This window comes from Lotus japonicus, chromosome 1 (assembly GCF_012489685.1).
Source record: "Lotus japonicus ecotype B-129 chromosome 1, LjGifu_v1.2".
Classification (NCBI taxonomy): Eukaryota; Viridiplantae; Streptophyta; class Magnoliopsida; order Fabales; family Fabaceae; genus Lotus; species Lotus japonicus.
The window spans coordinates 132886212-132913900 of NC_080041.1; the positions used below are offsets into that span (position 1 = coordinate 132886212).

At 36.4% G+C, this 27689-nt stretch overlaps 4 protein-coding genes across 5 annotated transcripts; all 4 read right to left on the minus strand.

Moving 5' to 3' along the window:
• Nucleotides 1-1657: 1657 nt before the first annotated feature.
• On the minus strand, nt 1658-4238 carry LOC130731005 (S-adenosylmethionine synthase). Its single transcript, XM_057583181.1, has 2 exons — nt 4082-4238; nt 1658-3052 (listed from the first exon to the last, which is right to left on the minus strand). The coding sequence occupies exon 2, from the start codon at nt 3042-3044 to the stop codon at nt 1863-1865; it is 1182 nt and encodes a 393-aa protein (XP_057439164.1). The 5' UTR covers nt 3045-3052; nt 4082-4238; the 3' UTR covers nt 1658-1862.
• A 5165-nt stretch (nt 4239-9403) lies between these two features.
• On the minus strand, nt 9404-15577 carry LOC130726410 (uncharacterized). Its single transcript, XM_057577670.1, has 3 exons — nt 15572-15577; nt 14487-15185; nt 9404-12185 (listed from the first exon to the last, which is right to left on the minus strand). Exons 1-3 carry the CDS (start codon nt 15575-15577, stop codon nt 12009-12011), a joined length of 882 nt encoding a protein of 293 aa, XP_057433653.1. The 3' UTR covers nt 9404-12008.
• LOC130731006 (uncharacterized protein At4g04775-like) lies at nt 15468-16733 on the minus strand. The gene is made up of 2 exons (XM_057583183.1): nt 16069-16733; nt 15468-15969 (listed from the first exon to the last, which is right to left on the minus strand). The coding sequence occupies exons 1-2, from the start codon at nt 16291-16293 to the stop codon at nt 15637-15639; spliced, it is 558 nt and encodes a 185-aa protein (XP_057439166.1). The 5' UTR covers nt 16294-16733; the 3' UTR covers nt 15468-15636.
• Nucleotides 16734-17633: 900 nt separating this feature from the next.
• On the minus strand, nt 17634-27312 carry LOC130731007 (uncharacterized). 2 transcript variants are annotated; one of them, XM_057583184.1, is made up of 20 exons: nt 27080-27312; nt 26728-26993; nt 26499-26616; nt 26326-26408; nt 25066-25283; nt 24857-24971; nt 24334-24416; nt 23512-23712; nt 23005-23364; nt 22356-22527; nt 21890-22081; nt 21528-21731; nt 21316-21408; nt 20587-20801; nt 19938-20507; nt 19737-19817; nt 19550-19635; nt 18612-19322; nt 18123-18273; nt 17634-18035 (listed from the first exon to the last, which is right to left on the minus strand). In XM_057583184.1, the coding sequence occupies exons 1-20, from the start codon at nt 27222-27224 to the stop codon at nt 17972-17974; spliced, it is 4128 nt and encodes a 1375-aa protein (XP_057439167.1). In that variant the 5' UTR covers nt 27225-27312; the 3' UTR covers nt 17634-17971. The 2 variants fall into 2 exon arrangements, with proteins under 2 accessions (XP_057439167.1, XP_057439168.1); XM_057583185.1 differs by lacking the exon at nt 27080-27312 and having other exon boundaries at nt 26499-26619; nt 26728-26839.
• Nucleotides 27313-27689: the final 377 nt, after the last annotated feature.

A 27689-nucleotide genomic window follows, 5' to 3' on the forward strand; every position in this document is an offset into this window, starting at 1 on the left:
ATAGGCAAATGTTAGTGGTTAGTTGTTAGTAATTACAAATGCTCATTCTCAGGGTTCGGACCCTGAAACCTCCATCTCCAACACCTATTTCTACCATTAGCTCAACCAAGTGAGCTACCCCTCCAACCCTACATTGTTTAACTTATACACATTTATTTAATTACTAATAATTTACATATAAAGAGATTAAGAAAATTTAGCATATATTTATTTAGGGCATATTAGATATTAGGTATCCATACATATCAATTTTCATACCCGCTCCATTAATAAATGAGTAGAGAAAATATTCTTTAAATAAATTCGGGTATTTGTGGGTGCATTTAATTTTATACACCACGGGTTTTTATCCGCAGGGATGAGTAATTTTGACATCTATTCCTTATGGTTGAGGTTGACTTGCGTCATGCTTGGGAGCTAGGGTACCTAATGAAGTATCTTGTGTATTGCATAGAAGCTTATTATTGGTAACACTGATGTCCAAAACCATTGGCTGCATGATATTATTCTTAGGATCAGAAATATGTGGAGTTGGAGCTGGATAGTTTCCTCATCTCACATTCATAAAGGGCCTCAATATAATTGCATATGTATTGGCTAGACAAACTTTCCGGGATGGTTTACCTTTTTACTTGTCTATCATGATTTGTAAGTGTAGTTTTGCTGTTACTTTCCTATGTAAAAAAATAGTCAAAGTCTCCAACTAGCTAGCCAATTCAATTACAACCGGAAGAATAACCATGAGAGAAAAAAAAAAAAAAAACTAAATGTGTGAACAAATCAATAGCATTTCTTATTAACTAGTTGTTAGAAATTTGCATGATGTTGCACATTATGAGTTTTTTTTTAATTAGAAATTAGAAACTCTTTTTTTCATTTCTCCATCTTCTTTTCTCTTTCCATTGCCTGAAGATTCTAACGAACCAAATATCGAAAGATAGTGCGTGAAAGCCAGGCAAAGATGAATGGTAGATATAAAAAAAGAGGGAGGGAAGAAGAGTGAAAGAGAATTTGAAGAGTCCAACATAACTGAAACTGTTAAAGGACTGACACTCAAACGTAAACAGATTAAACAATACTTAAATCCAAATACCAGATATGAGTTATTGTTATTACTTATCTACCATCATCTTATTTATTTTGAAAGAAAAAAGTATTATATATCATAGAAAGGAACATATCTCACCCTATACAAAGGGAGACCGAAAGGAAGGCAAACCCGACCAGAAAGAGGGAGATAAAAACCTCCAAAGGGAGGTATATCCCATCATCTCATCTTATCTTTATCTAATCTAATATGCTCTTGTAGGTTCTTTCTGTAATGTAGATAAAGAACAAATCAATGTTCACTTTAGCAACATATCTTGGTGTTCTTCTTGAGTCTGGTATAACATTTTAAAGTCACTAAAAAAGAACCATTATTTAATTTTAGAGTATGAACATTTGAGTTTTACAAATTTATTTTGAAAAGAATAATAATTTTCATAATCTCCACTCTCACTTTGCAATAGCAACTCATTAGTAGGAGTACTTTCCATGCATACTAACACGATAAAATGATTAAATTGTCTTGTCTAAGGTGAAGTTCTTAACCTCTTCACTTTCCCATAATTTTATTTTCTAAAACGACCACCATTCCAAATTTCTATTGCAATAATTTGGGACAAAATTCAAATAAACTTTCATTGCACCAACACGGTAACATGAAAAATTGTATGTAGAAAAAAAAAATATAAAGCAGTTTAGGTATGATAAGATGGAATAAAGACCTAGAAATTGAGCAGCAGCAACAACAACTAAACACATTATTCACCCACACTTAGTAAGATAACCATTGACGGGACAGACTAACTTCACAGCTCTTAAGCTTGAGGCTTCTCCCACTTGAGTGGCTTCACAACTTCCCAGGTGAAGTCTGGGTCATCCCTTCCAAAGTGTCCATATGCAGCTGTCTTGATGAACCTGTTTCCACCCCTCTTAAGGTCCAAGTTGATGGTCATCATTCCAGGTCTGAAGTCAAAATTCTCCTTCACAATCTGAAGAATCTCCTTGTCAGGGATACTTCCAGTTCCATAAGAGTCAACGAAGACAGACAAGGGTTCAGGAACACCAATAGCATAAGAAACCTGAACAAGGCACCTCCGGGCTAAGCCGTTTGCCACAATACTCTTTGCTGCCTGCCTCACAATGTAGGCACCACTCCTGTCAACCTTAGTAGGGTCCTTGCCTGAGAAGGCACCTCCACCATGAGCACCCCAGCCACCATAAGTATCAATGATGATCTTCCTTCCGGTTAGGCCAGCATCACCGTGAGGGCCACCAATGACAAAGCGGCCTGAAGGGTTAAGGTGGAAGATAGTCTTCTCATCCAAGTACTTCTCAGGGATGACAGGCTTGATGACATGCTCCTTAAGATCAGCAGCAATTTGGTCATTGCTGACAGTCTCATCATGCTGGGTTGAAATGAGGACAGTGTGGACACGAACTGGAACCATAGCACCGTTCTCATTGTAGTACTCAACGGTGACTTGTGTCTTGCCATCGGGCCTCAGCCAAGCACAGGTACCATTCTTCCTAACCTCAGTGAGTTTAGCTCCTAGTTTGGTTGCAAGGACATGGCTCAGTGGCATGAGCTCAGGGGTCTCATCAGTTGCATAACCAAACATGTGACCTTGGTCGCCAGCACCAATGTCCTCAGGGCGCTTGGTGAAGTGGCCATGCACACCCTGAGCAATATCAGGGCTCTGCTGCTCAATGTTCACCAAGACCTTGCATTTGTCAGCATCAAGACCCACATCATCAGACACGAATCCGATTGTACGGCACGTGTCACGGACGATCTTCTCATAGTCCACGTTGGCCTTGGTTGTGATCTCTCCAAAGACCATGACCATGTTAGTCTTGGTGCAAGTCTCACAGGCAACCTTGCTGTCAGGATCCTGCTCTAGACAGGCATCGAGCACCGCATCGGAGATCTGGTCGCACAGCTTGTCAGGGTGACCCTCGTTTACAGATTCAGAGGTGAATAGAAAGGTCTCTGCCATTTCTCAAGCTACACAAAGCAGCAAAAAAAGAAAGAGTTCAGTATATAAAGCACGAAAGCTTAATAATAGAAAAACAAGTTTTCTCAGTGCTTATAAGTAGAAGATATTTGAGATTTGAGATCAAATCACAAAAGGAATAGCTCTTAAAGCTCAGCATCCTTCTAAACAAATTGAAAAGCAAATCTGGAAACTTCCCCCGCAAGATTGATTAGAATAATTTAAAGGCTTTTGGTCCAGACAGAATAATTGAAACTAGCAAAGAAAGTAACAAAGCATATCAAGATCAAAGATTCCCTGACCACCAAGATGAAAAGCTGGACAGAATATTGGATTTCAAGCAACATGAAAGCAAAGTAAGAGTCTCAACAACATTAGTATTAATTTAATAATCCTCTCCATGCTCTTCGAAATGTAAATCAAGATTCTTACAGAAAATTAGCCCCAATTTAAGCTTAGAATCAGCTATTTTGAACTTATTTCAATAAGCATGTCAAATTAGCATATCAACGAACAAACAAAATAGAAATGAAAAATCATGGAAATTAGCAACCAAAACATGATATTAGCAACCATTGAACTAGATCAAGAGATAGAGTTGCCGAAAACCATCAGATCTAGAACACAAAAGGCCAAGGTCAATTCAGGGCGGGAAAAAGAACAAGAAAAAACGAAATCTCGGATATAAACCAAAATTAACAGTAACAGATCCTTAAATTCTAGAGAAGAGAGTGAAGAGACAAACAATAGCACTTGATTAACACAAACGACAACAGTTAAAAAAGCACAATCATAGAACAAACAGAACCATAACCGACGAATCCAACTAAAAATGAGTAAAAAACATAACTAAGATTCAGATCTATAACCGTCAGCACAAGACAAGCAACCATTTCAACTTGTCCGTGAAATGAAATGCTACCAGAGGACACAGTACATAGATGATGTTGATGCCATTGATAATTGAGAACAAAATGAACAAAATCGTACAAAACAGAATCAAAGAAACGAGGTACAAGAGAGAAGAGTGATGAATGAACCTGGAGCAAGTGCAATGGAGGTTGAGAATTTGAAGGTGAAGACACTCGCTGGAACCAGACCAGACCTTCCGAAAACTGCAAATGACTGAGGTTGATGAAGAACGCAGTTGTCTCGCTATTTATACTAACCAATGCCCCACATGACCGGTCACCGGAACATGCGGTGTGCTTGGTAGATTTGACGCACAAATCAAGGAGTTGGTGAAGTGGGGATTCTAGCAACCGGATACTGCCGGTTACTCGCCAACTCAACCCGGTATCGAGAGCGTGTCGTGTCGTGTCGGTGGCAGTGTGGGGTGGGTAGATCCCGTTCTCCTGCCCCATGCCACATTCTCTTTTTGTGCTTTTTTTTCTTTTCAATTTGATTATTTGATATTTTGATTACTTTAATCACAAATGATGGAAAATAGATATTAAGAGAATTGAAAAAAAAATTTGGGTTAAATATACTTTCCAATCACGGATTTGGATCCTTCATGTGTTAATTTCACATGATCATATTATGTGAAAGACCTATACCTTTAATTACTTCTTTTAATGAAATCTAATGGTTAGTATTATTTCTCGCACAATTTGAATTTTCTCTCTCCATATATCTATTAATGACTCATATTTCATTAAAATATAATTAAAGTCTCAGATCTTCACATGATCATATCATGTGAGATTAACACATGAGGGGATCCAAATCCTCCAAGCATATTTGTTCGGCCTTGAGAATCTTTTTTTTTTTGCCCTGAGAATCTGAATGGAGTCTCTCAAGGCCGCGATAGTAATTCATGACAGAATGATGCGATTGTTGTCCTGAGGTCGCGACGGAGCTCTAGTTTCCGTTGTGAGGGCAACTGTTGGGAGGGAATCCTAGAGACTCAGTAAAAACTCAAGTATAAGTATAAGAATGAATAATGTGTTATATAAATAAATGACATAAATTGTACTTATAAGTTGAAACTCGTGGTAGTTAGCCCCACAAGTGAGAGGGAAGCTCCTTAATTAAGTTGGACTTCCGATCGAGAAGATGGCATTTGGTTGTCACCTTAGTTCACTATGTATCGCTTTTCAGGGGACCGAGTGGACGCTGTTCGGGCAGGACATTTCTTCCTGAGTCACCAGTCCAACCTTATGGCGAATGCCTCTATGCATATCTTTTAGTCGGCAGGGATGCCCTCAAGCAAGATGACTTATGAGCTCGTCAGAACAGTATAAAGAAAAAAAGTTAGGGCTAAATATGTTTATGGCCCTACAAAATTGTGAATATTGGTTTTGGTCTAAAAAAATTAAAAATATACATATTTGACAGTTTGAGTTTGTGAGAGAGGGAGAAAATTAAAATTGAGGACTCAAAATACAATTTTGTCACTAAAAAAAATGTCTTTCAAAATAACTTTTTCATTTAGGAATTGGTGCTCTTGAGACTAAAACAAGTATTTTTCTTAAACAGGTAATTCAAAGAAAAAATTGAGGGACCAAACCTAATAATTTGTTATCAACAATGATATATACACACCTCATTTTCAAAACACTTCATTTCCACATTTTTTTATTTCTATCACTCTCATCTTATCATTTATCATATCTCATACTTTATCTCTCTTACTTTCATTTTCTTCCTATCTCTCTCTTCATTCCACCTCATTCCACCTCCAAAAGAGGTGTGAATGAAACATTATTCAATTTGCTATTTATAGTGAAAAATATATATTTAACCCAATTAATTATGTTCAAAGTTTTAATAACTAAATAAACTAATACATAATTAAATTGCCAACATGTGCTTGATTTGAATTTTTTTTATAGATGTGGTCATCTGTTTGAGTTACAGTTATATATCTCTTTTCCATAATTTGAATTTGCGCTTACAAGTTTTTTTTTTTTTTTGACATACACTTACAAGTTTAGCTTTGCTTACCACTACATCAATATTTTATTGAATTTGAAATTTGAACAGCAAGCTGTAAATGTAATTAAGCAAATAAAATTGAAAATTCAACCGAATGTCGATATTGACTTTTCAAGCAAATAAAATGGAACTAATGGCTTCTTTAGTGATGGTAAAACATGACGCAATGTATTTTGACTCTTCAATTGATTAACTTTGTCGTGCTGAATATGACTAGCTTCTTGCTTTGTCATGCCTGTGGAAATTAGGAAATAAATATATTATAAAAAGTAAATTCAGAAAAGTCCATTCAAAATGGGATCAAGACAAAATTATATGGTAAACGTGGCAGGAGTGTGATGGTTAATAATGAGATCTGACGTTGTGCAGTGTTCTTTAGTTGAATGTTCCAAATTCATGGCAAAATTAAAACTTTTTAGTCAATAAAATTAACCTGGCGGCCATGGATGATAATTATGTGTTAGTCGTCACTATACACAGGAGGTAGTTAATTGGGTAGTGCAACTACTTCAAGGCACTTTGTTACTTTTCAATATTAATAATAGGCAAGTGATGTAGTTTTAGCCGGCTATCAACTTATTTTGATAGATGGTTGATTGATATTGAATTCACTTTAAAATTTAAAGTCTAGAGCTAGGTAGCTTGGAAATTGGAATGAACATGTTATATTACGTGCTAAGGACCCTCCTTATATATAATCAGAGGATCCCCAATCCGTGTTACAGTTTGAGCCTTTGAGGGGGAGTTAAAGAGCTTTTCTAAAACAGGGGAGAGGATTGGGGAATTGCTTAGTGGGAGGAGCAGATCAGGGATCCTAATAAATGTCATCAAGAGAGGGTGAGATTTAAGCAAACCCTACTTTAATATTATTCATGACGTGCAAGAAATATGCGAAACATCCTCTCTAGCCGAGTGTCCATCTCATTAGATCGAGTGACTTGATTTAATTTGAGTTCAAAAACATATTAGACTTCTTCAAAGAGACTCACTCCACTGAAAACAAAACATATGGCGACCTAAATATGTTAAATGTTCTAATTAAGCAAATCTTAGATATAAATCTGTTTATGGAAAGAGTGAACCAATAGAATCTATCTAAAGACAAAGACATTAGGTCAAGGCATGCTTCACTTCTAAAAAATCAATGGGCCTTCGTGGTTATGTCCTCATATAAGAATTGACCACCCTATACACGAGTAATGATATATACACACCTCATATTTTAAACACTTCATTTCCACCTATTTTTGTTTCTACCTCTCTCCTCTTATCATCTATCACATCTCATACTTTTTCTCTCTTACTTTTTCTTTTCTTCCTATCTCTCTCCTCTTCCACCTCCTTCCACCTCAAAATGAGGTGTGAAGAAAACATTTTCCGCAATACACTTTGAGCCTGTTTAGTAACTCCAACTTTTATGTTTCCATAAAAGGTTAGTGTGTCAACATGCATTCATTGCATTGTAACATGCGTCATTTTGTTTGGATGTTTTTCCGTCAAGTAAAAGTGTGTTTTCTATCTTCAAAATATATTTTGAGAAAAAATATACTACAATTACTTTTCGTTAAGAAAAAAATGTATTAAGTGTTCATTTACAATATGACCTATTTTGAAACTTCACTGTTATGTTAATATATCTATATCTATCACTATATTATTAATTTTATCACTAAAAGTGGGTTACACTCTCATAATCACACAAAAAAAAAGTGGTTTCACTATATTTTGTCCAAACAACATTCATTTTTTAACTTATTTTTACACATCATTCTCAAACACAAATTCATTCTTTCAAACTTAATTCTATCAAACATAATTATGTCAAACTTCATTTTACTTCGCAATGTAATTTTATCCAACAACAAATCAAATAGGCAGGCATGCTTCGCTTTTACAAAGTTTGGTCCTTCTAGGACTTTGTCCCATCATAATCATGGACCACTTAATTTAGAGTGATTTGACTCGCAAGCGGTTGATATTGAAAAGATATTGCTAAAGATGACTTCATTGATCATTATCAATAGTATTCCTCATAATTTTGTTTTTAATTGAGCTCAATGATGCAGTGTGATCCATATAGCCGACCTCACTTGGTGGAATAAGATGAAGTTGGTGGAATACGATTTTTATTGTTGTTGACTCAAGCAATCAATCGTGCATTAATCACTCATGTATCACGCCCTAATTACATGATGTTTTGATTACGTCAATTAACATCAATGATTAAATGAAAAGTGGACCATTAAAGACAGTGAGAAAATCCTAAAAGTAGGAGGCGATTGAGGCTGGAAAAAGACATTTTCAAACATCTTAATTACTCCATTTATTCCTGTATAAGTGTCGTTTTAATGTTGTTGCAGACGTATTAAGGAACAAAATTGTATTTTGAATTAAGGGTACAATTTCTACTGCCATTAAACTAAAGATATAATTGATAATACTTTCTTGAAATTGTAAAAATGATAAATAAATAATGATTAAAATAGTGATACTTATATAAAAACGGAAGAGTAGTATCTTACATTTTTCAAGTGGAAACACCTTATTCATGCATTCATGGAATTTGAAATATGGCAATTGAGGTTGGTGACCAACCAAATCGAACAGATGAGTATTGGTAATTGGAGATGTTAGAACTCAACCAACCCACTACCCAATGTGTGGGTCATAGCCAGTCAAGTGTGCTTCTCATAATCTGTTTTTAAAAATGATTAAGGATGGAAAAAAGGGTAAAAAATAAATTAATTAGGAAAGTTTATTGTAATTAATATTAGTATGAGTGAAGCTAAGCTGGGTAGACCGGCACGCGGTTGGTGAGTGACTGAGAGTGCCACCAATCCACCATTAAGGCAAGGCGCACTTTACACCCATCACACGATATCTGTCTAATTCTCAACAACACACAAGCCAAAATTCATTTAATAACATGCAAATCTTTTTATTATATTAAATATATACAAGTATACTTTTTTAATAAAAATTTCTTTACTTTTTTGAATATTTTTTCTGTATACTTTTATCCCCATCCCTGTTATAGACTGACGTCAACTAAACTAATAATATGGGTTAATATTACTATTTTTTTCTGTATACAGGTTTGCTTAATATTTAAAATTTTGATGATATAAATAATTAATCACATCTCACATGTACATAAAATACAGATTTATAAGCTCTCAAATTAAATTTGTCATTTAAAAAAATCACAAAAGATCATAACATCATTCTCTTGCCCTAAAGTTTTCTCTTACCCAAAAATTAAATAAATCTAATTACACTCTAAATGAGATTTTCATGATTTTAACTGTTAGAATATGATAAAGATACATTTTTTTTTAGTATTTTATCTTATTTTAAGTAATTTAGACTTTTTCTAAATTGATTTATTTCCTTGTTTTCTTATTTAATTAGAATTAGGAGTCTACTCAATGATAAAAATATGGATAAATATTTTATCTTTTAATTAAACGAATCATTCACAATGTAAACCACATTCCACTTCTTTCTTCCTCCTCTTCTTCATTTCTTTACATTGTTTCTCACACACACGCTATCTCCTCTCTCCCTCTCCCTATTCCGTCCTCCTTCGGCCTCTTCTTCCCACAACCTCTTTCTCACTGTGACAGTGATGTCGCAGTCATGGGCTCCTACCACAACGGGCACCATCGTGCACACATGCCCCACCGCCATTTGAGAACATCCTCTTAGGACTCTGACAACACTATAAGGTTATCTCCTCCTTCATTCGCACCACCGCTTGGAGATCGCTCCCCCAAAAGATTTACATCGAGGATGAGCTCGTCTACTTCTCACTCTATTATTTTCTCTTATTCTCTTTGGCAACGACAATGGTATCTCTTCTTTTCTCCTCTTCTGTATGGCAATGACAATGGCAATTATGGCGCATTATCATTAGTTCTTGAGGCTGAGTGTTTGAATATGACAAATATAGTATGTCTTGTAATATCGTCATCATATTCTCGAGTAACTTATCTTATTTTAGGTCATTTAGATTATTTTTTTAGATTGATTTATAAGAAAACAAGGATAGAATTCAATATAGGAAATAATTTAAATTACCTAAAATAAACTCAAAATATGATAAAATAATCTAAAATATGATAAAGATATTGTTTTCATTTCTTTAATAGTCAAATGTTAGTTGTTAGTAATGTTAATAAATTAGTCTCTCATCAGGATTCGAACCTTGGATATTCACCCTTCATCCCACCAAAACCTTATGTCTCATAACTCTTACCGCTTGAGTTGACCCTCGAGGACATAAACAAACTTAAGAACAATATGTTATTGCTACATAAAGTCATTGAACTTAAGTTCTTAAAAATTGAAACAATAAATCATCTATCCTTTACAAGAAAATAACAGAATTATAATACATGAGGTACCACACCCAAAAAATATTCTGGGTACCACAGAATTCACCTATATTGTTTTCATATTCTAACGTACTCCCCTTCAAGCACAAGCTAATTTAGTTTTAAGTTTATTATAAATATACCCTTTAGATGAAAAGGAAAACTAATGAGATTGCGCCATTATTGTCATTTTCATTGTTAAAGAGAAGAAGACGAAAGAAGAAAGGGAGAAGTTGGGAAATAAAATACATCGATTCTTTATATTGAAATTTTTTAAACTACATATTTTCAACTACTAATAATCTATTTCTAATTAATCTTATGAAGCATCATTTAAATTATCTATATTTCTTTATCAGCTGGTGCCATTACTTAAGAGAAATGTACTATCCAAGATCACGTACGTTTATCTTCCATAGGCATATATTATATCTTATTTTATTTTTATTTTGTGTACCCGGCTGACAATGTTTGATATCTAGTATACTATTAGTCAACTTAAGCAGGTCCCTAAATATTCCTGTTAGTAATAGCTTTAGTTAGTTTTTTTTTTTTGCTACATCGGAAAATTAGCTTTAGTCAGTTTTTGGTAGAAAAAAACCATACATTTCTGATTTCTTAAATTAAAAAACATATATTGCTATTTGCTCTGTGCATTACATTGCCAATGAATGCTTATAAACTATGTCGAGAATAAAGATAAGGCTTAAATACTCTAGGGGTCCCTGAAATTGTACCCCGTAACAAAATAAGTCTCTGAAAATTTTTTTTCCGATTCCGAATCCCTGGAATTGTTTTTTTAATCAGAATAAGTCCCTACACATGTTTTTAGCCTATCTGGCATATTTTTTGCTGACTCAACATTTACACGTGGTTTTTTCATTTATTTTAATTACACATGGAATTAAAATTAAAATAATAAATTAAATTTAAATCTAATTAACCTATCTGCCTAATTAACCTAAATCTAATTAAACCTAATTCCCAAAATCCCTAAATTAAAACCACTAACCAAAATTCCCAAACGAAACCAAAATCCCTAAATTCCCAAACCAAAATCATCCAGAATTCGAGGAAAGAGGGAGAGCGACGACGAACACGAGGGAGCCAGAGTGAAAAGGAACGACGAACACGAGGGAGTCAGAGTGAAGAGGAACGACTGATCCTGAACCTTCTGCGAGTGAAGACAAGCGAAGCTTTGACTGTAACCATCGAAAGTTCAAGGTATGTCATTCACGGTATTCGAACGATTTGAGCTGCTGTTAAAAGTTAGGTTACATATCGACTTGTTGTTGCTGCTATGGTTGTGCATTCTGTTTAGTGAGCTGCTCTTGTTTCATTATGTATAGTGAGCTGCTCTTGTTTCATTTTGTATAGTGAGCTGCTCTTGTTGCTATTTCAGGAATGGAACAAGTGTATTTCAACATACATTTCCACCACAAGGGTCGGTTTTCCGACACACCGATGAAGTATGTTGGAGGTCAGATATGTGAAGTACCTAGAGTGGAGTTGGATCTGTTTTCGTTCTTTTGTGTCAGAGACCTTGTGCGGGGTTTTCTTGGTTATCCTGATGATCACTATAAGCTTTGGTGGAAAAGGCGAGAAGAATGCTTTGATCTTGACCTGAAGCAAATATGCCTGGACAAGGATGCTATGGAAATTGCAAGGTATGTTCAGTCTGGGGTAAGGCAGGTGGATGTCTACCTTGAACATACAGTGGAGTTGCCAGTGGAAGAAGAACCTGCTGCTGCTGTGAATGTTGAAATGCCAGTGGAAGAAGAACCTGCTGCTGCTGTGAATGTTGAAATGCCAGTGGAAAAACCTGCTTCTGTGATGAATGAAGAGGGACACCAGGTGAGGATTCAATTAATAAAGGCAAACAAGTAATGGAAGATGATAGTTGTTCCATATATGAATCTGACTCTGGGATTTCATGGTCCAGTCCTAGCCCTAGTGCATCTGACATCTCAGATAGTGAAACTGAGAGATGTAAGGACTTACCCAATGATGGCTTTGAAGATTTGGATGAGCCAAACACAAACACTAATGCTAATGTTGAAACTGGAAGAAGAGAAAAACTGCCTTCAAGGAGGAACATAGAGAGGGTGTTGGCATTGGCTGAAGGTGAGAATGAGAAAGGAGATGAGCATAATATGGAGAATGAGTATTACAGTGATGATTTGCTTAGTGACCCCTCAAGTGGTGAAGAAGATAATGGGAGGAAGGTCATGAGGTATGTAAGGTTCAGGAAGGAAGATTTGACCAAAGACTATGTGTTCAAGTTGGGGATGGAATTTGCTACCACCACAGAGTTCAAGGAAGCTATCCTAAAACACTCAGTGTTGAGTGGGAAGGAAGTTATGTTCAAGAAGAATGATAAGGAGAGGGTGAGGTTTAAATGCAAACAAGAAGACTGTGGGTTTCTTGTCTACTGTGCCAAGATTAGAGGGGTTTCAACTTATAGGATAAAGACACTGGTTTCAACCCATACTTGTGGAAGAGTCTTTAATAACAAGAATGCAGGCTCTAAGTTCATTGCAGAAGCTATACAAGACAGGGTGAAAAATGCTGGTGGAGAAATTGCAGTGAAGGATGTCATTAATGACATGAGGACCACACACTCTATTGGTGTTACTTGGGGAACTGCTTGGAATGGAAGGAGAATAGCTAAGGAAAGAGTTGAGGGGGATGCAGTAAGACAATACACAATGCTGAGGTCCTATGCTGCTGAGTTAATGAGGGTCAATCCAAAAAATACTGCTTCCATTGTGCTGAAATATGTTCCAGTGACACTTGAGCCCAGATTTGGGTCTTTTTATATGTGTTTGGAGGGCTGTAAAACTGCATTTACCACTGCTTGTAGACCCTTCATTGGGGTTGATGGTTGTCATCTAAAAACAAAGTATGGTGGAATTCTCCTGATAGCTGTGGGGAGGGACCCAAATGACCAGTACTTCCCACTGGCATTTGCAGTGGTAGAGTCTGAATATAAGTGACAAACAAAAGGTAAATTTCTATTGTTTTCTCTTATCTAATAAACTTGTTTAATCATCTGACCTATGTCTTTATTTTTGTCTAGGGCTTGTTACAAGTATTTGATGAGGAGCTCCCAGGAGTGGAGCATCGATTTTGTGTGAGACATTTATACAGCAACTTCAAGAAGAAGTTTGGTGGGGGTACTGAGATAAGGGATTTGCTTATGTGGGCTTCAAAGGCAACATACAAGGCACTTTGGGAAGAGAAGATGGAAGAGATCAAAGAGATGGATGAAGCTGCATACAACTAGCTTCATGCAATCCCCACTAAATATTGGTGTAAGCATGCATTCTCTCCTTACTCTAAGTGTGATGTGACAATGAATAACTTAGCTGAGGCCTTCAACAGTACTATTCTAGTGGCTAGGGATAAACCCATCATCACCATGATGGAGTGGATCAGAAAGTATTTGATGACTAGGTTTGCAAGCTTGAATGAAAAAAGCAAAAAGTGGAAAGGGAATGTTATGCCCAAACCTAGGAAAAGGTTGAATAGAGAGATTGACCATTCTGGGAATTGGCAGCCTTTTAAAGTTGGTAAGGGGGTGTATGAAGTTGAGCATTGTATTTATGAAATCCAAAAGTTTGTTGTTGATGTTAGTAAACAAACATGTACATGCAATTTCTGGGAATTGGTTGGGATTTCTTGTCGGCATGCGGTGGCTTGTATTTGTGATGCTGGTGGGCAGCCTGAGGATTATGTCCATAGTTATTATCTCAAGGAATCATATAATGCATGTTATGGGAATGTGATATCACCTATTAATGGTGAGAAAATGTGGCCAAAGATATGTGAGGATCCAATTCTGCCTCCTGAATTCAAAAGAGGGCCTGGTAGGCCTAAAAAGTTGAGGAGGAGGGAGCCTGATGAACAACCACACCCTACAAAACTACCTAGAGGAGGATCAGGATACACATGTGGTAGATGCCACCAGAAAGGGCACAATCAGAGAAAGTGTCATCTGCCACCACCCCCACCACCACCAATCTCTGAGAACATTGATGAGGATAATGGAACTGAAACAGATAACCTATCACAGGTAAAATACATACACTTGCATTTTTGAATCAATTCACAAATTGCATTAACTAACCTCATTACTCTTTTTGCAGGTGTTTGGTATTAATATTGATGGAACAAGCCTTGAAGCTAGAGCTGGAACAAATGATGAAGTCACTGCTGCAAAGGCAAAAGACAAAGCACCCCCAAAAACTACCTCTAAACCACCACCAAAAGCTGCTGCAAAAGCAACTTCTTCAAACCCAAAGCCAAAATACAAAGCACCCCCAAAACCTACCTCTAAACCACTACCAAAACCAAAACCATCTTCACAGCCACCACCAACAGTTTCTGCAAAACCTCCACAGGCACCAAGACCTTCTTCACAGCCACCTCCAAGAGCTGCTGTAACACCACAACAACCACCAAAACCTTCTTCCCAGCCACCTACAAAACTTGCTGGAAAACCACCACATCCAACAAGACCTTCTTCCCAGCCACCTCCACCAAAACCACAACAGCCACCAAAAGCTACATCACAGCCCACTACAAGATCAGCTGCTAAGTCTGGCCTAGGAGGAAGAAAGAGAGGTCGTGACAATGAGATTGGCCATTGGGTTCTAAATGACTTCAAAGATGCTGCAACTAGATCTACAATTAGAAGAGGAAAAGCCAAAGTTGTTGGCAGTGAAGGACAGGGAAATAAAGGGAGGATGTCAAAGAAGTAAGAAGGGAATCTGGCACATGGGACAACAGGACCACCACTATCTTTTTGTAATAGTATTAGTGGGGACTAGTGTTTACTTTAGTTAATGGGGGACCACTTAATATCATTTTGTAATGGGCATGGCCCTAATGACAATCATTTTGTTTTGTATTGTTGTTGGTACTTGCTGTCTTCTATGTACCCTTGACTTGAATTATGTTTCTTAATGTTAAAGTCTGGAAGTATTGCATGAAGCTTGTGCTCTTAAATTGTTGTTTATGTGTACTACAAGTGGTGGATCTGTTTATGGCTCCCTTTGCCTTTATTTATACTACTGATGTCTTAAATTAACAGAGCAAAGCTTTTGAATGGAACAAAAGAGAGTAATGGAGCCAACAACCATTTCTGATTCATTTCATTAAGTGAACATAGCATTCATTACATAAGGAGCTATTGAAAAACGATTGCATTACATTCATGGCTACATTCATTACACAAGGGACATTGCATTCAAGTTCATTACACAACATCACCAAACCTAGAAATACTTTGCCAAAACTACAGCACACCCTAAAACTAACAACACCAACAACACATTGCTCTTCAAGCCCTCATTTTTCAGTTTGAGCTTTAACTTGGCAATCTTCTTGTCTTTCATTTCATTCTTGTCTTCCATGATCTTGCCAATCACACTCTGCATGATTTCCTTCATGTCTCCCTGCAGCTCTTCCCTCAGCTTACCAATTTTATTGTCCATCATCTCAGTAAGGTCCTCAACAATCTTCAATTCTACATTCACTTTAGAGGATTCCTCATTATCAGCTTCACCTTCAGCTTTGACCCATTCAAAGAAACCACAGGTCCTACTTTCCTGAAACACATACCAAAAGATCATTCAAAGGGGTAGACAAAGGGAATTTATAGGATGAAATTGTAAGCTTAAGCTTGGAAACCAATTCTGCCTATTTACCTTCCAATCAGGACATCTCCAAAAAAGCTTTCCAGGATTAAGCTTGGAATTGGACTTGTACATAATGACTTGTTTGCCACAGCCACAACTTTTCTCTGGGCATGGGGTGCAGAAGCTGGACGATCGAGCACAGAATCGTGTGTTCTGGGTCGATTCGCACATCTGGTTGTTCATCCTCGTTGTCGAGCCACCGTGTCCGCTCCATGCCTTTTGGTTCTGGGTCATCGCGTCGTTCACCTAAGTCGTTGTGGCCACCGTTCCCGCCGTCGAACACTAACGCTTCCTTCCTTCACCTTCTACCTCTGCTTCTCTTTCTCCTTCTTCGACTTTCCTTTCTTTCCTTTCAGTTCTGATAGATTTTGATTTGGGAATTTAGGGTTATGTTAATTAGGTTAGTGGGTTTAATTAGAGTTAGGTTAATTAGGTAAAAAAGGATTTATATTTAAAATAAAGTAAAATAGTTTTTTTAATTCCATGTGTAATTAAAATAAATGAAAAAGTCACGTGTAAATGTTGAGTCAGCAAAAAATATGCCAGATAGGCTAAAAACATGTGTAGGGACTTATTCTGATTAAAAAAACAATTCCAGGGATCCGGAATCGGAAAAAAAAATTTCAGGGACTTATTTTGTTACGGGGTACAATTTCAGGGACCCCTAGAGTATTTAAGCCTAAAGATAATCATCATTTGTTATATTATAAATTTGAGAGTTTCTACCAACACTCTTAAGTGTGTAACATGTTGCTAGCACTCCTCTAAATTTTTATCATTTTATATGGAAACATAAAAAAATTAAGAAATTAGGTGGATACATTTTTAATAATAAAAAGTAAAAACTTGAAGAGTTTCACAAGTTATAGTTGGGTTACATTACTATGATTCATAGTCATGGACTCAAGGATGAAACATTTGATAGTTTGTTTTGTTAATATTTATTATTTATATAGAGATTTATTCAATACTTCTAGAAAAAACACTAAAACTAAAATCATTTTAAATTAAATTAGATTAAATTGAATTTAGAATTAAATTGATTGGATGATAGAATAACAATTAAAAGAACTAGACCGGATTACTTATATCTTTACAATCTGTTTAATCTTAACCCATGAATATTGTCTACATGATGATATTTATTCCTTTCTTCCATGAACCGATCTAGACCATGTGCTTCTCTTATCCAAAAGCCAAAAAGTAAGAGGAAAAAAACAAGAATAAAAGGATAATATTCCATTCACACTCAAAACTCACTCACTTCAAAAGAGATAAAAGGAAGAGAGAAAGAAATGAAAATATGATATCTGATATCATATGAAAAGAAAAGAGATATAAAAAGAAAGTGAGTGGAAATAAAATGAAAGAAAAATTGAAATGTGAATGAATCAAACTTTAAAAGTAAAGTGAAGAGCAAGAGGACCATATGCTTCATTTATGGGAGAATTTTTTTTAAAAAAGAAAAACATGCATGCAGGCTGCAGCTAAGAACACCCAGGACTGAACTGTAAAATCTCTGCCTCCGCGTATGAAGCTCTATAAATGCGACAACATGCAATTATCTTATAGTATTTATTGGTATAAGTTAGCACAGCTTATTATAAACACAACTTGCTGCCATTTATTTGTTAGAGATTCAACAAGATTGTGACAAGCACGATATTTTGTAACATTATTTTAAAATAATTAATACAAGTTGCACTGAATCATATCAAATCAAATTGCACATCGTAGATTCCCAACATTACATTGGTAGATGTACAACTACACCACACATGGATCAACCATAGACAGCCTAGATTATCTGAATGATGTTGGGGAAACTGCACCTCCATAAATTATTCTAGAGAAAGAAAGAAAAAAAAAATTTAACAATTACTTCATTTTCACACCAGTCATCAGTTTTGTGTCAGGATCCTGAAAAGTCAACTATTTGCATCCCTCTTCCAGCAACTGCAATCTGATAATGGTTCCTGCAAAAGGCACAAGCAAGAGCTAAGAAAAAAAAACATTGTGATATAAGACCAAACCTGGTAACTTTTGTCACATAAAACAATCACCTGCCACAAGCCCTAGCAGATAACGCTTCTGGCTCTGGCACACTAACTATCAGATGTGCATGTTCAATAAGTTTACGCTGGTGAAGGTTCCAGCATCTGACCCGCTGATCAAGCCCTGTCGAAAACACCCAAGATCCATCTGTCCAGACACCTTCAAAAAATAATGGATGATATAGTTATGCATCACCGACATACTAGAAGTCAAGATGTTCACATATTTGGCTTCAACTTGATAAAGTGGTTCACATGGACATAGTTTGCAAATTGAAAGGACTATAAAGAATTTAATATCTAGCAACTGTGCAGATGAAAATATTTGGCAAATTTGGTACAGGCAAGTATTTTTCACAAACAAGCACAATATTCGATGAAGTAACAGAAAAAATTCGCGGGAAAGGCCAAGAAAGCATTGAATCAAACTAATAAAGCCTGATATGCCAACTATTATTTATGAAAAAAATGTACAAAAGTATAATTATGCGGACTTACCTTTCACAGAAGCGCTATGGGCTGAGGGAAAATTTTCAGAATTTAAGAATTTGATCTCATAATTCTTGCTCTGATTTTGGAAATGGATGCTCTTTCTAGATTCAGGTACAGAGACCAAATGTGTGATATCTGGGGCCAAAATCCCATTATCTAGGTTTATTGATTTAGGTGATAATTCAACTACGAGATGATGAAGTGCTTGATCATCACCCCCACTAACTACGCTGTAAACTTGACAACTATGGGTACTTTGGCAACCCTTTATCTCTGAAACATGGAGACAGTTGACACCAGATTGGTGAATATTTCGCAACAGGCTTAGAGGCTGTATTTCACATGTTTCCATGCACGAATTATCAGTCTTAAATTCTAACTCGGGATCTGGATGCATGGCTTCAGAAACATTTGGCACTGAAGATGTCCCATGTGGAGCCTCACTAATGCTATCGATATCCTCTTTGGGTTTGGAAGTGACCAGAATACTATCTGGTCTTTTCTTTGACAAGCCACTGCTAAAAGATCTCCACCATCTACCACCCTGACTTCCTCTTCCAGTGCGGGGTCGTTTTTGACAATCAAAGAACTTCTCTACATCACAAACTGAAACCCACTGCATAAAAGCTTCAACATTGTGAGTCAGGTCCCAGAAAGTAATACTCCCATCGGTAGATCCACTAATTGCAATATATACATTTCCAACTTGGATTTTCTCTGCAAAAGGAAGTTTAGAATAAGATGAATTAAATTAAAGCAGGAAAATAGATCATAGACAGCAAATAGTTGAGGAATCATGAATAGACCTCTAATATTATTCTAGTGAGTATTTCAAAAAGTACATGAGAAGGGACAGCGCATTCATCTTAACATATAACTTCTGTCATTTTATATATTGAGGATGACTCTAGCCACCAATCACTGGAATGGAATTTCATACAAACCTTTATAAGCCCTACATATGGGAAAGATGATATGCTGCAATGATAAAACAGGTGCCGGTAGAGGAACAAGTAATGCAATGTCAAACCTGCCATCAGGTAAAAGAGCCAGCCATGAGAGATGTAATAGGAAACAAAAGAAACCAGATAAAAGATAATCATAGACTTTAATAGGAATAAATGTAAATACCATAAGCGAAAGGGCAAAATTAAAGCCCGCAACATAAGTGTAGCATCTGAACAAGCAACGACAACAAAACAGACAGATATCCTGAAAGATATAAAAAAATGGAAGATTAGTTTCAGATTTTTATTTTTTGTAAGTGAAATTAATTTCAGAGTTTAACCCAATTCAAAACCAAGGAAGTAAATATTAAGCATATCCTCTCACCTGGAACCAGCACATTTAACAAGAAAAGCAGTGACTGCAAGATATCTCCAGTCATCCTCATGCTTATCTCTGGTCGAGTTCATCATTTCCCTATCCGGAACCAATGATCCAGGTTCAGCATCAGTTTTTGTATTAGAAACATTTTCGGCAACACCAACTACTTTCTTCACATTATTTTCTGGATATTTGTATGTAGTTGAATATTTGGCTGGCATGTCTGTGGAAAGCCACTGGAATGTCATTGATGAAGACAAACTTGAAACAAATTTATCATCGACTCCTTTAGAATTATACTGATGATCAGTTAGGAAATCATTTTTACTGTCCCGACTCGTAGTTTTTAGTAGCCAAGAAGTTATGACACGCTTTGCACCCACTGATATCAGTAAGGTCGGACTATCTTTGTCCTTATCAGCAGCATTCACTTCACTCCGCCCATTAGGTACATCAGTTGTATCTGATGAAAACGTGTGTAGTTTTGACACACAACAAATTGATCTTACAGCTGATCCTCCAACATGCTCACCAAGTAATTTTGACATGGACCAATTTTCAATACCAGAGGAGTACCTGGATCAAACAGACATACAGTAAGTGTTAATAAGGTACTCAAGTGAGTTCTACAGACAGCAGATAATAATAGTCTTACCATGTCAACCTCACAGTTCCATCTTCACATCCAGTTGCAATCCAACTTGATTTGGAAACTAAGGCATGCTTGTAATTATCTCTAAGAAGCATATCTTCAGAAATAAAGCACAAGGAATGTATCTCTCTACCATGGAATTGCATATGCAAACTCTGAGGGTATATCTTCTTATCTCTATCATGAAGCCAGTGTCTATGTATATGTATCATTTCATCCTGCAATAATCGGCATTACATGTTTGCGCGATTTAGAAAAATATGTTTGAGATAATAAAAAACAATCACGCAGGACCAAATAGGCCTAATAACTTGCAAAGGGAAGCTAAACCATATGACTATGTGACAAAATGTTCCTTTAAGATCCCCTTAGTTATGGTTGGATAAGTTTTAAAATATAAAGATTATGCACATATCAGAAAGGCAATCAGATTTCAAATGGCATTTTATTTGACTTTATCCTGTCCATCCTCATTGTTAGGCTCAACCAATAAGAAAGGGGAGGCCTTGAAACAAATAAAATCTTATGGAGTTTACAATTCAAGCCAAACCCATAAAATGATCTAAAAAATAACAAACTAGTAACTAAAAAGATGTTCTTGAGCAACTCTCTGAGTTTGAGCAGCAAAATTTAATGAGCAGGAGTCATATACTTTAGGATAGATAAAGCTTAATGAAATTCCCATTGCTAGCTTTTTTTTTCAATAGTCAGAGTTCACAGAAAAAAGAAAACCTTGACATAGGCAAAGCAGTTCTTCATCTCTGGGACATCACCTAGATAATAGGAATGAGGACGCCGCCATCCACCGCATGGAATTTTCACCACCTGCTAGTGCCATATGTAATTAATCATCACAGCTATAACAGCAGCAAATGTATACAGCAACAGGTAGATTAATGTTAACATTAATTTAGCACAGGAAAGAGAAAAAGTAGTCAAAGTACCATGTTCTCATTAACTAAATTCCATATTATGAAATCTACAGATGCAAAACCAGCTGCATAGCTGCCTGATAATGTATCAAGAGCGTTATCCATAGAAACATATTCAATCAAAGTCAACTCTTTCACTTGTTTCATCCCTGTAAATTGCAAATTCTGCATTTCTCGATCATATTCCAGATAGCATATACAACCATCCGCGCCAGTCTGAACATATGAATGAAAATCAACAATTGAAATTGAAGTAGAGCACATCCTTATGTGCACTAGTAGGTTTGAACATTGACAGTGCTCCAGATGTTATGCGTTGGAAACTAGTTTAAATCTGAATCACTATAATAAGAAGGATGAATAGTTATACATACAGAGCATATCTCAATTTGATTGTAACCAATCCTAGTCACAAAAATACTGGAGACGCTTGAAATTCCATGAACTCCTTTGAAATGATTTACTGGAGGTATTTTCATTTCTGGTGCAACAGATGTGCCCAGCACCAGATCCTTTAGCAAAGGGAATATAAGCATATTACCACGTACATCTCCACAGGCTAGGACCTGCAAAGCCATGGATGTACAGATTCCAAATGAGTTTCCAGTTTTAAATTGTTATCTTTGTAGAATAACATCTTAAAAGTCTAAATAAAATATATCTCTCATCTCTGTTGCTCATAAAAAGCTATTGAACAATGCCATATCATATCAAGGTCCACCTCAACTTCTGTTAAAATGTTATTTTGATATAGTCAGATTCTACCAAGTAGCAATACTGAACATGTCGAAACACCACAATTCACCCCAAAAAGAAGGGAGAATATAAGATGATGAATACCTCTTCCTCCAAGCATATATCCAAACACATTATCCGCATTCCATAACTCGATATGAACTCTGCTATTTGTGATACACTGTTACACCTCATGAAGCTCTCAAGATCAGATTCTGAAGGGTCAGGCAACCTCCAGAGTTTCAACCTTCCTCTAGGATCAGCTGTGAAGATATACCTACACAATTGTGTCACCATCCATTAATTTGAGACAATGCAGAACAAATAAGAATAAAACAGAAGAATGATATAAGAAACCAAATGAAGTAAGCTATATTTGTGTAACATATTACGATCTCCCATTTGATCGCACTACATAATATGCATGGCAAGACGAACAAAACTATGGGGTGATTTGACTTGGTATGATCTTATAGTCAGTCAACCAACCAGAGAGAAATTACTTGAATTGCATTAGCTACAGGTGTATTTCATTTCCCTAATAAAAATTTCACTAGTGTGTAGAATATGAGTTTTTTTTTTGCCTCATTTTAATAGCAAGGCCATGACGCCTTTCAAATAGCAACTACAGAAGGATAAGTTGACACCTTATCAATTGTATCATGTATCTGTCTGTGCGCGGGTTAAGCCCAAAGTACCTCATTAATAATTTAGACACTACTATTGAATAATAAAGTAAGGTCACATCCATTACCTACATCCCAGAGATTTGCACCAATATGTACCCAGTAGCTGTCTCTCTATTTCAGCTTTCCAAGTAAAGCTCAATCTAACTGAAGGAGTACAACCATCGTTAGAAACTCCAAGAACTGTCATATTTCCTTTACCATCTCCAATTGCAATCCAATCCTCAGCACCATAATCCAGTTTAAATGAGTCCTTGGACAATAAATCCATACAGATAATAGGTGTCCTGTTGCTGACCTGGACAAGTTGATTCCACTGAGCCCCTCCAGTGTCACATAATTTAGCATGGTAGAGATAACCATGGTTGGTAGCAACATAAAGAGAATCCTGACAGGAAAAACGCAAACAACGAACATATTCACTCTTGCTGCAACAAATAAGGAGGTAAAAAGGCCAGTCAACACGGAATTTGGTAAACACAACTAATTATGGACAAAGGCATCTGAAAATCAATTCAAAAATTTATCATGTTAGCGGGCATCCCAACTGTGCTTCTCAAGTTTAATATTCCTACCTGTCCATTAATCCAATATGTTCTACCACATTAGGGATGCCAATGGAAAACATCTCTGTTCTGCCAGGAAACCCTTGTGCTGCTGCCAAGCCCCTGGACAAAGAAGCATGAGGCCTATGCACTTTAATAGCAGAGTCAAACCCAGCAGTTATAAGAAGTGACGAGTTTGGTTCGTACAAACATCTCCATATACCCCTTCCTCTGTACAAGCAAACAATGCACATATTTCATCAATTCCTCTAACTAGTGAGACTGTAAGAATCTTATAACACATGAAATAATAAGGATGGATTCGGTGTCACAAAACCTAACAGATAAAAAAAACTCAGGTAGTACTCAGGTTATGACTCTTTTGAAGCAGTAGCGCACAAGAATTGCAAGATATGAGGCAAATAAAAAAAGCTCATTGTTTTGTTCATGCTTTTAGACCATATCACTCATCTAACAAATGTTCACATTTAGGAAAGAGAATTGAAACATCTGTTTGTAGGAATATCCAACATTCAGGTCAGGAAATTCCTTGATTCATTTAAACCTAATGCAGCAACATTAAAGTGAAGTGAAAAAAGCAACAAAAATCAACAAGTGGAATTTAGTTGAGCCAGGCCTTTAAGGGGGTAAACATAAGATCCACGAATGTCATGACGAGTCCAAGGGATTCAAGAAAACATAACAGATGTTTTCTGTAGATACCAGTTCACAGAACGTCAAATTCCATACAATCAATTATCTTTAATGTTTATCTGATCAGAAGAGAAAATCCAAAAATTGGCAATTAGTAATTTAATTCTCAAAAATCAAGAATTCATTTTGATAACTAACATGTGCTCCTTAATGACTTGCAGCTGCTCACCATCAACTCCCCATATACGGCATGTACAATCCTCACTGACAGTAACAATAAACTGCATAAAACCATGATTAAAAATTGGAAATTTCAATTCCACAAGTAAAAATAAATGGAAATTTAAGATGAAATAAATCCCATTATGGTTTTCAGATGAAATAAATTACATCAAACACGAATAATGTAGCTTATATGTTAGTAGTGATTATTGGACAAGGTAAGTTCAGAAAACAATAAGATTGGAACAGATTTAGAAAAACTATGAAATGATATTATATAATAACTTTCCCTTTCTTGTTGGGCGGGGGAAGAGCAAAACATGATTTAGTGAACAAAAAATGGAAATTAAATAATGTAAGTAAAACTAATTTTTTTAAGATGAAGTTTTTCATGTGAGAAATGAATGAAACCCACACATTTATTTGTGGGTTTTATTTGCAAAAAATATTCTATTTCACTTGAGAAAGAGCAAATCGTGAACAGCATTGAATGGCTTACGTAATCAGAAATACAGCAGTCCCAAACTCGAGCATTATGTCCAAATAAGACAAGGGCAATGGGATCATGGCACAATGAATCTTCCCCTTCAATTTGAAAAGTCCAGACACGTGCACTGTGATAAAAGAAGAAGAGACCATGAAATGTATCATTAACTCTCTAAGAATGAGCATGAGTCTGATACAATATGATTTGAAAACCTAACTCACCTACGGTCATCAGAGACAGAGACCAGTTTAGATCCACAAGATGACCATGCTAGTCGGAAGATTGAACCTTCATGTCCAATAAGCTTCCATACATGAACAGCCTCATACTGTTTATCTTTTAGTAGGCTGAAATTGGAGGATGAAATGCTCTGATGATCATGGTCTTCTTGAGTTCTTGAAGATTTATCACGCTGAGGGGCCACTTTCCAAACAACAATCTGCTTGAACCAAACTTTTTAATGTAATTAAAAGAAAATAGAAATGTGGACACATTGAACAACAGTTCAGAAAGAAATTTTAACAAGGATACACAAAAGCCTATTAAGTACAATACTTATATGAACTTTTTCAGTAAAACATAAAGATAAATAGTGCGAAAAATAGATCCTTCATGCATGATAAAATAAAAATAACTTAGGTAGTCATGTAGTGTCATATTATGCATGTAGCACAGAAATTAAAGATATATTTCACCAGGATGATAATTACGATTAACTAAAACTGTTGTAGTGTTTCTGCTGTTTGAGTTTTGGTACTAGTATATGGAAATCAAGGAGCAGCACAAGGATTCTGTTTGGTAATTAATATGGAGGCTTTTCCAGACACCGGCCTACTGGAGCTGCAGAAGCCAAATTTAGAGTAATAAATGAGAAAGCAAATAGAAGATTTTTAATCCGTTACTAGGCATCTGGACTCAACATCAAATGACAGCGAAAATGCTACCAGGGATGGAGACAAGGAGGGAGTAGAAATTATCGATAGCTCAATCAGCTATCTTGGTTCACACTTATGACACATACGAAAATTCCTTATTTTTCCATCTTGGATCTTCCAGTATAACATCCAGCATGTGAGACTATACAAAAAAGGCAATGATTATTTATATCATTCCAAAGGTAAGATGACTCATGAAGCGCATGATCTCTAAAATTTTTTAACTTATTTTATGCCTATATTCCATCTATCACCTTTGTCAACATTAAGCCCAGGAAGCATTCACCAAAAAGAAAGGATGAGGGAAAGAATTCCATTTGGTGTCTTAGAAGGAAATACATAGGCTGAATCAGAGACCGGGATCATGTTTCCTCTACAACTATCATCTGGTAATAATTTATTTTCAAAGAATCAAATAGAGACTTGCAGGACTGAAGCAGAACGTTAAAGATCAAGACAAATATATTCCAAACTATCTTTGTGACTTTTATTACTTAGGCATATTCAAGCTCAACTATGAACATTGACTATCAGTAAATTCCTTACCTCATTAAATATTGTACCAGATGCAATACGAAGAACTTCAAGATTGTGACCCCATAACCGCATCGAGTACAGAAGACACCGCACTATGATCCAATAACAAATAGTATATCTCATTAAAAGGAAACAAAAGCAACCATTAACGAACCAATCCCCGTAGTAAAGTTGAACCTAACCTGGAGATTGAACCTTAAGAACAGTATTAGAGTTAGGGATGTCCCAAACGTGAACCGAATTGTCGCTGCATCCTACAGCAAGAAAATGACTCTCCACATTGGAATGAGGTAAACAACCCTACTACATGGCAATCACAAAATTTAAGAAGAATAAATTGCAAGTTAGAAGAACAGAAGAAGCATTCATTATTCTAGAATCGAAATCGGAACATGGTGAGTAATCAGTCACCTTGAGGAAGCAAACATCTAAAACCCAGTGACCAAACTTTGGCAACAAATGAACCAGCTTCAACTGTGGATTGCCATTGTCAAATTCGAAGCTAAATAGTTTGACTCTCGTTTCACCAAACACAGCAATTACAGTTACAGGTGCAGGTGCCTCTTGTTGGAAGCTACTGGAAGTGATTCCGTGAACACGAACCCCTTCGAATACAGAGAAGGATCTGATGACCTTTCCGAGTTCTAAATCGTACAACAGAATTTCCGAACCCAATCCTGAATGAAGCATTGAGGGTGAAAACGAATGAAGGGAAGAAAAAGCACGTTGAGATTGAAAGTGATGCGAGGGAAAGAGTAGTTACCGGCGAGGAGGAAAGGAAGAGGGTGATTGGGAAGGTGGAGAAAACAGAGAGCTGAGATGTCTCCGAGATAGGGGCCACGGTGCAGACGCCATTCAGTTAGGTGTTGCTCCTCCTCCGCCACCGTTGCTCCGGTCGCTGAATCCATTTGCCTCGACGCGTGTTTCTCAGTCGGTGAACGGTAACGGAGGTAGGGTTTAAGAAGGAGTCAATTGAACTTGAAAGAGGTTTACCTTCATTGTAGTATAACTAGTAACATTGGTGGGAATTCAATATTATAAAAAAAAAATTAATTTGTAACAATTGAAGAAAAAATATATTATGTTTGGGGTCAGGTCCCAAAGAAAAGGAAACTAGTTTTTTACGAAGAGAGAGTATCATAAGAATCAAACATAAAAGGAATAGAACTAAAAGAAGGAAGACACTCGTATATCCACAAAGGCATGAAAGGGGACAACTTGTTATTCTCAAAGGAGTTCACCATTGAATTCGCCTCTTGAAACACATGCTTCCAATGGTAATGAGCACATCTACTAGCTAACCCCTTAATCTCCTTGACAAGATGAGCACAAGGGTGAGGATCATAGCATCCCTTCAGCAACAAATCAATAGC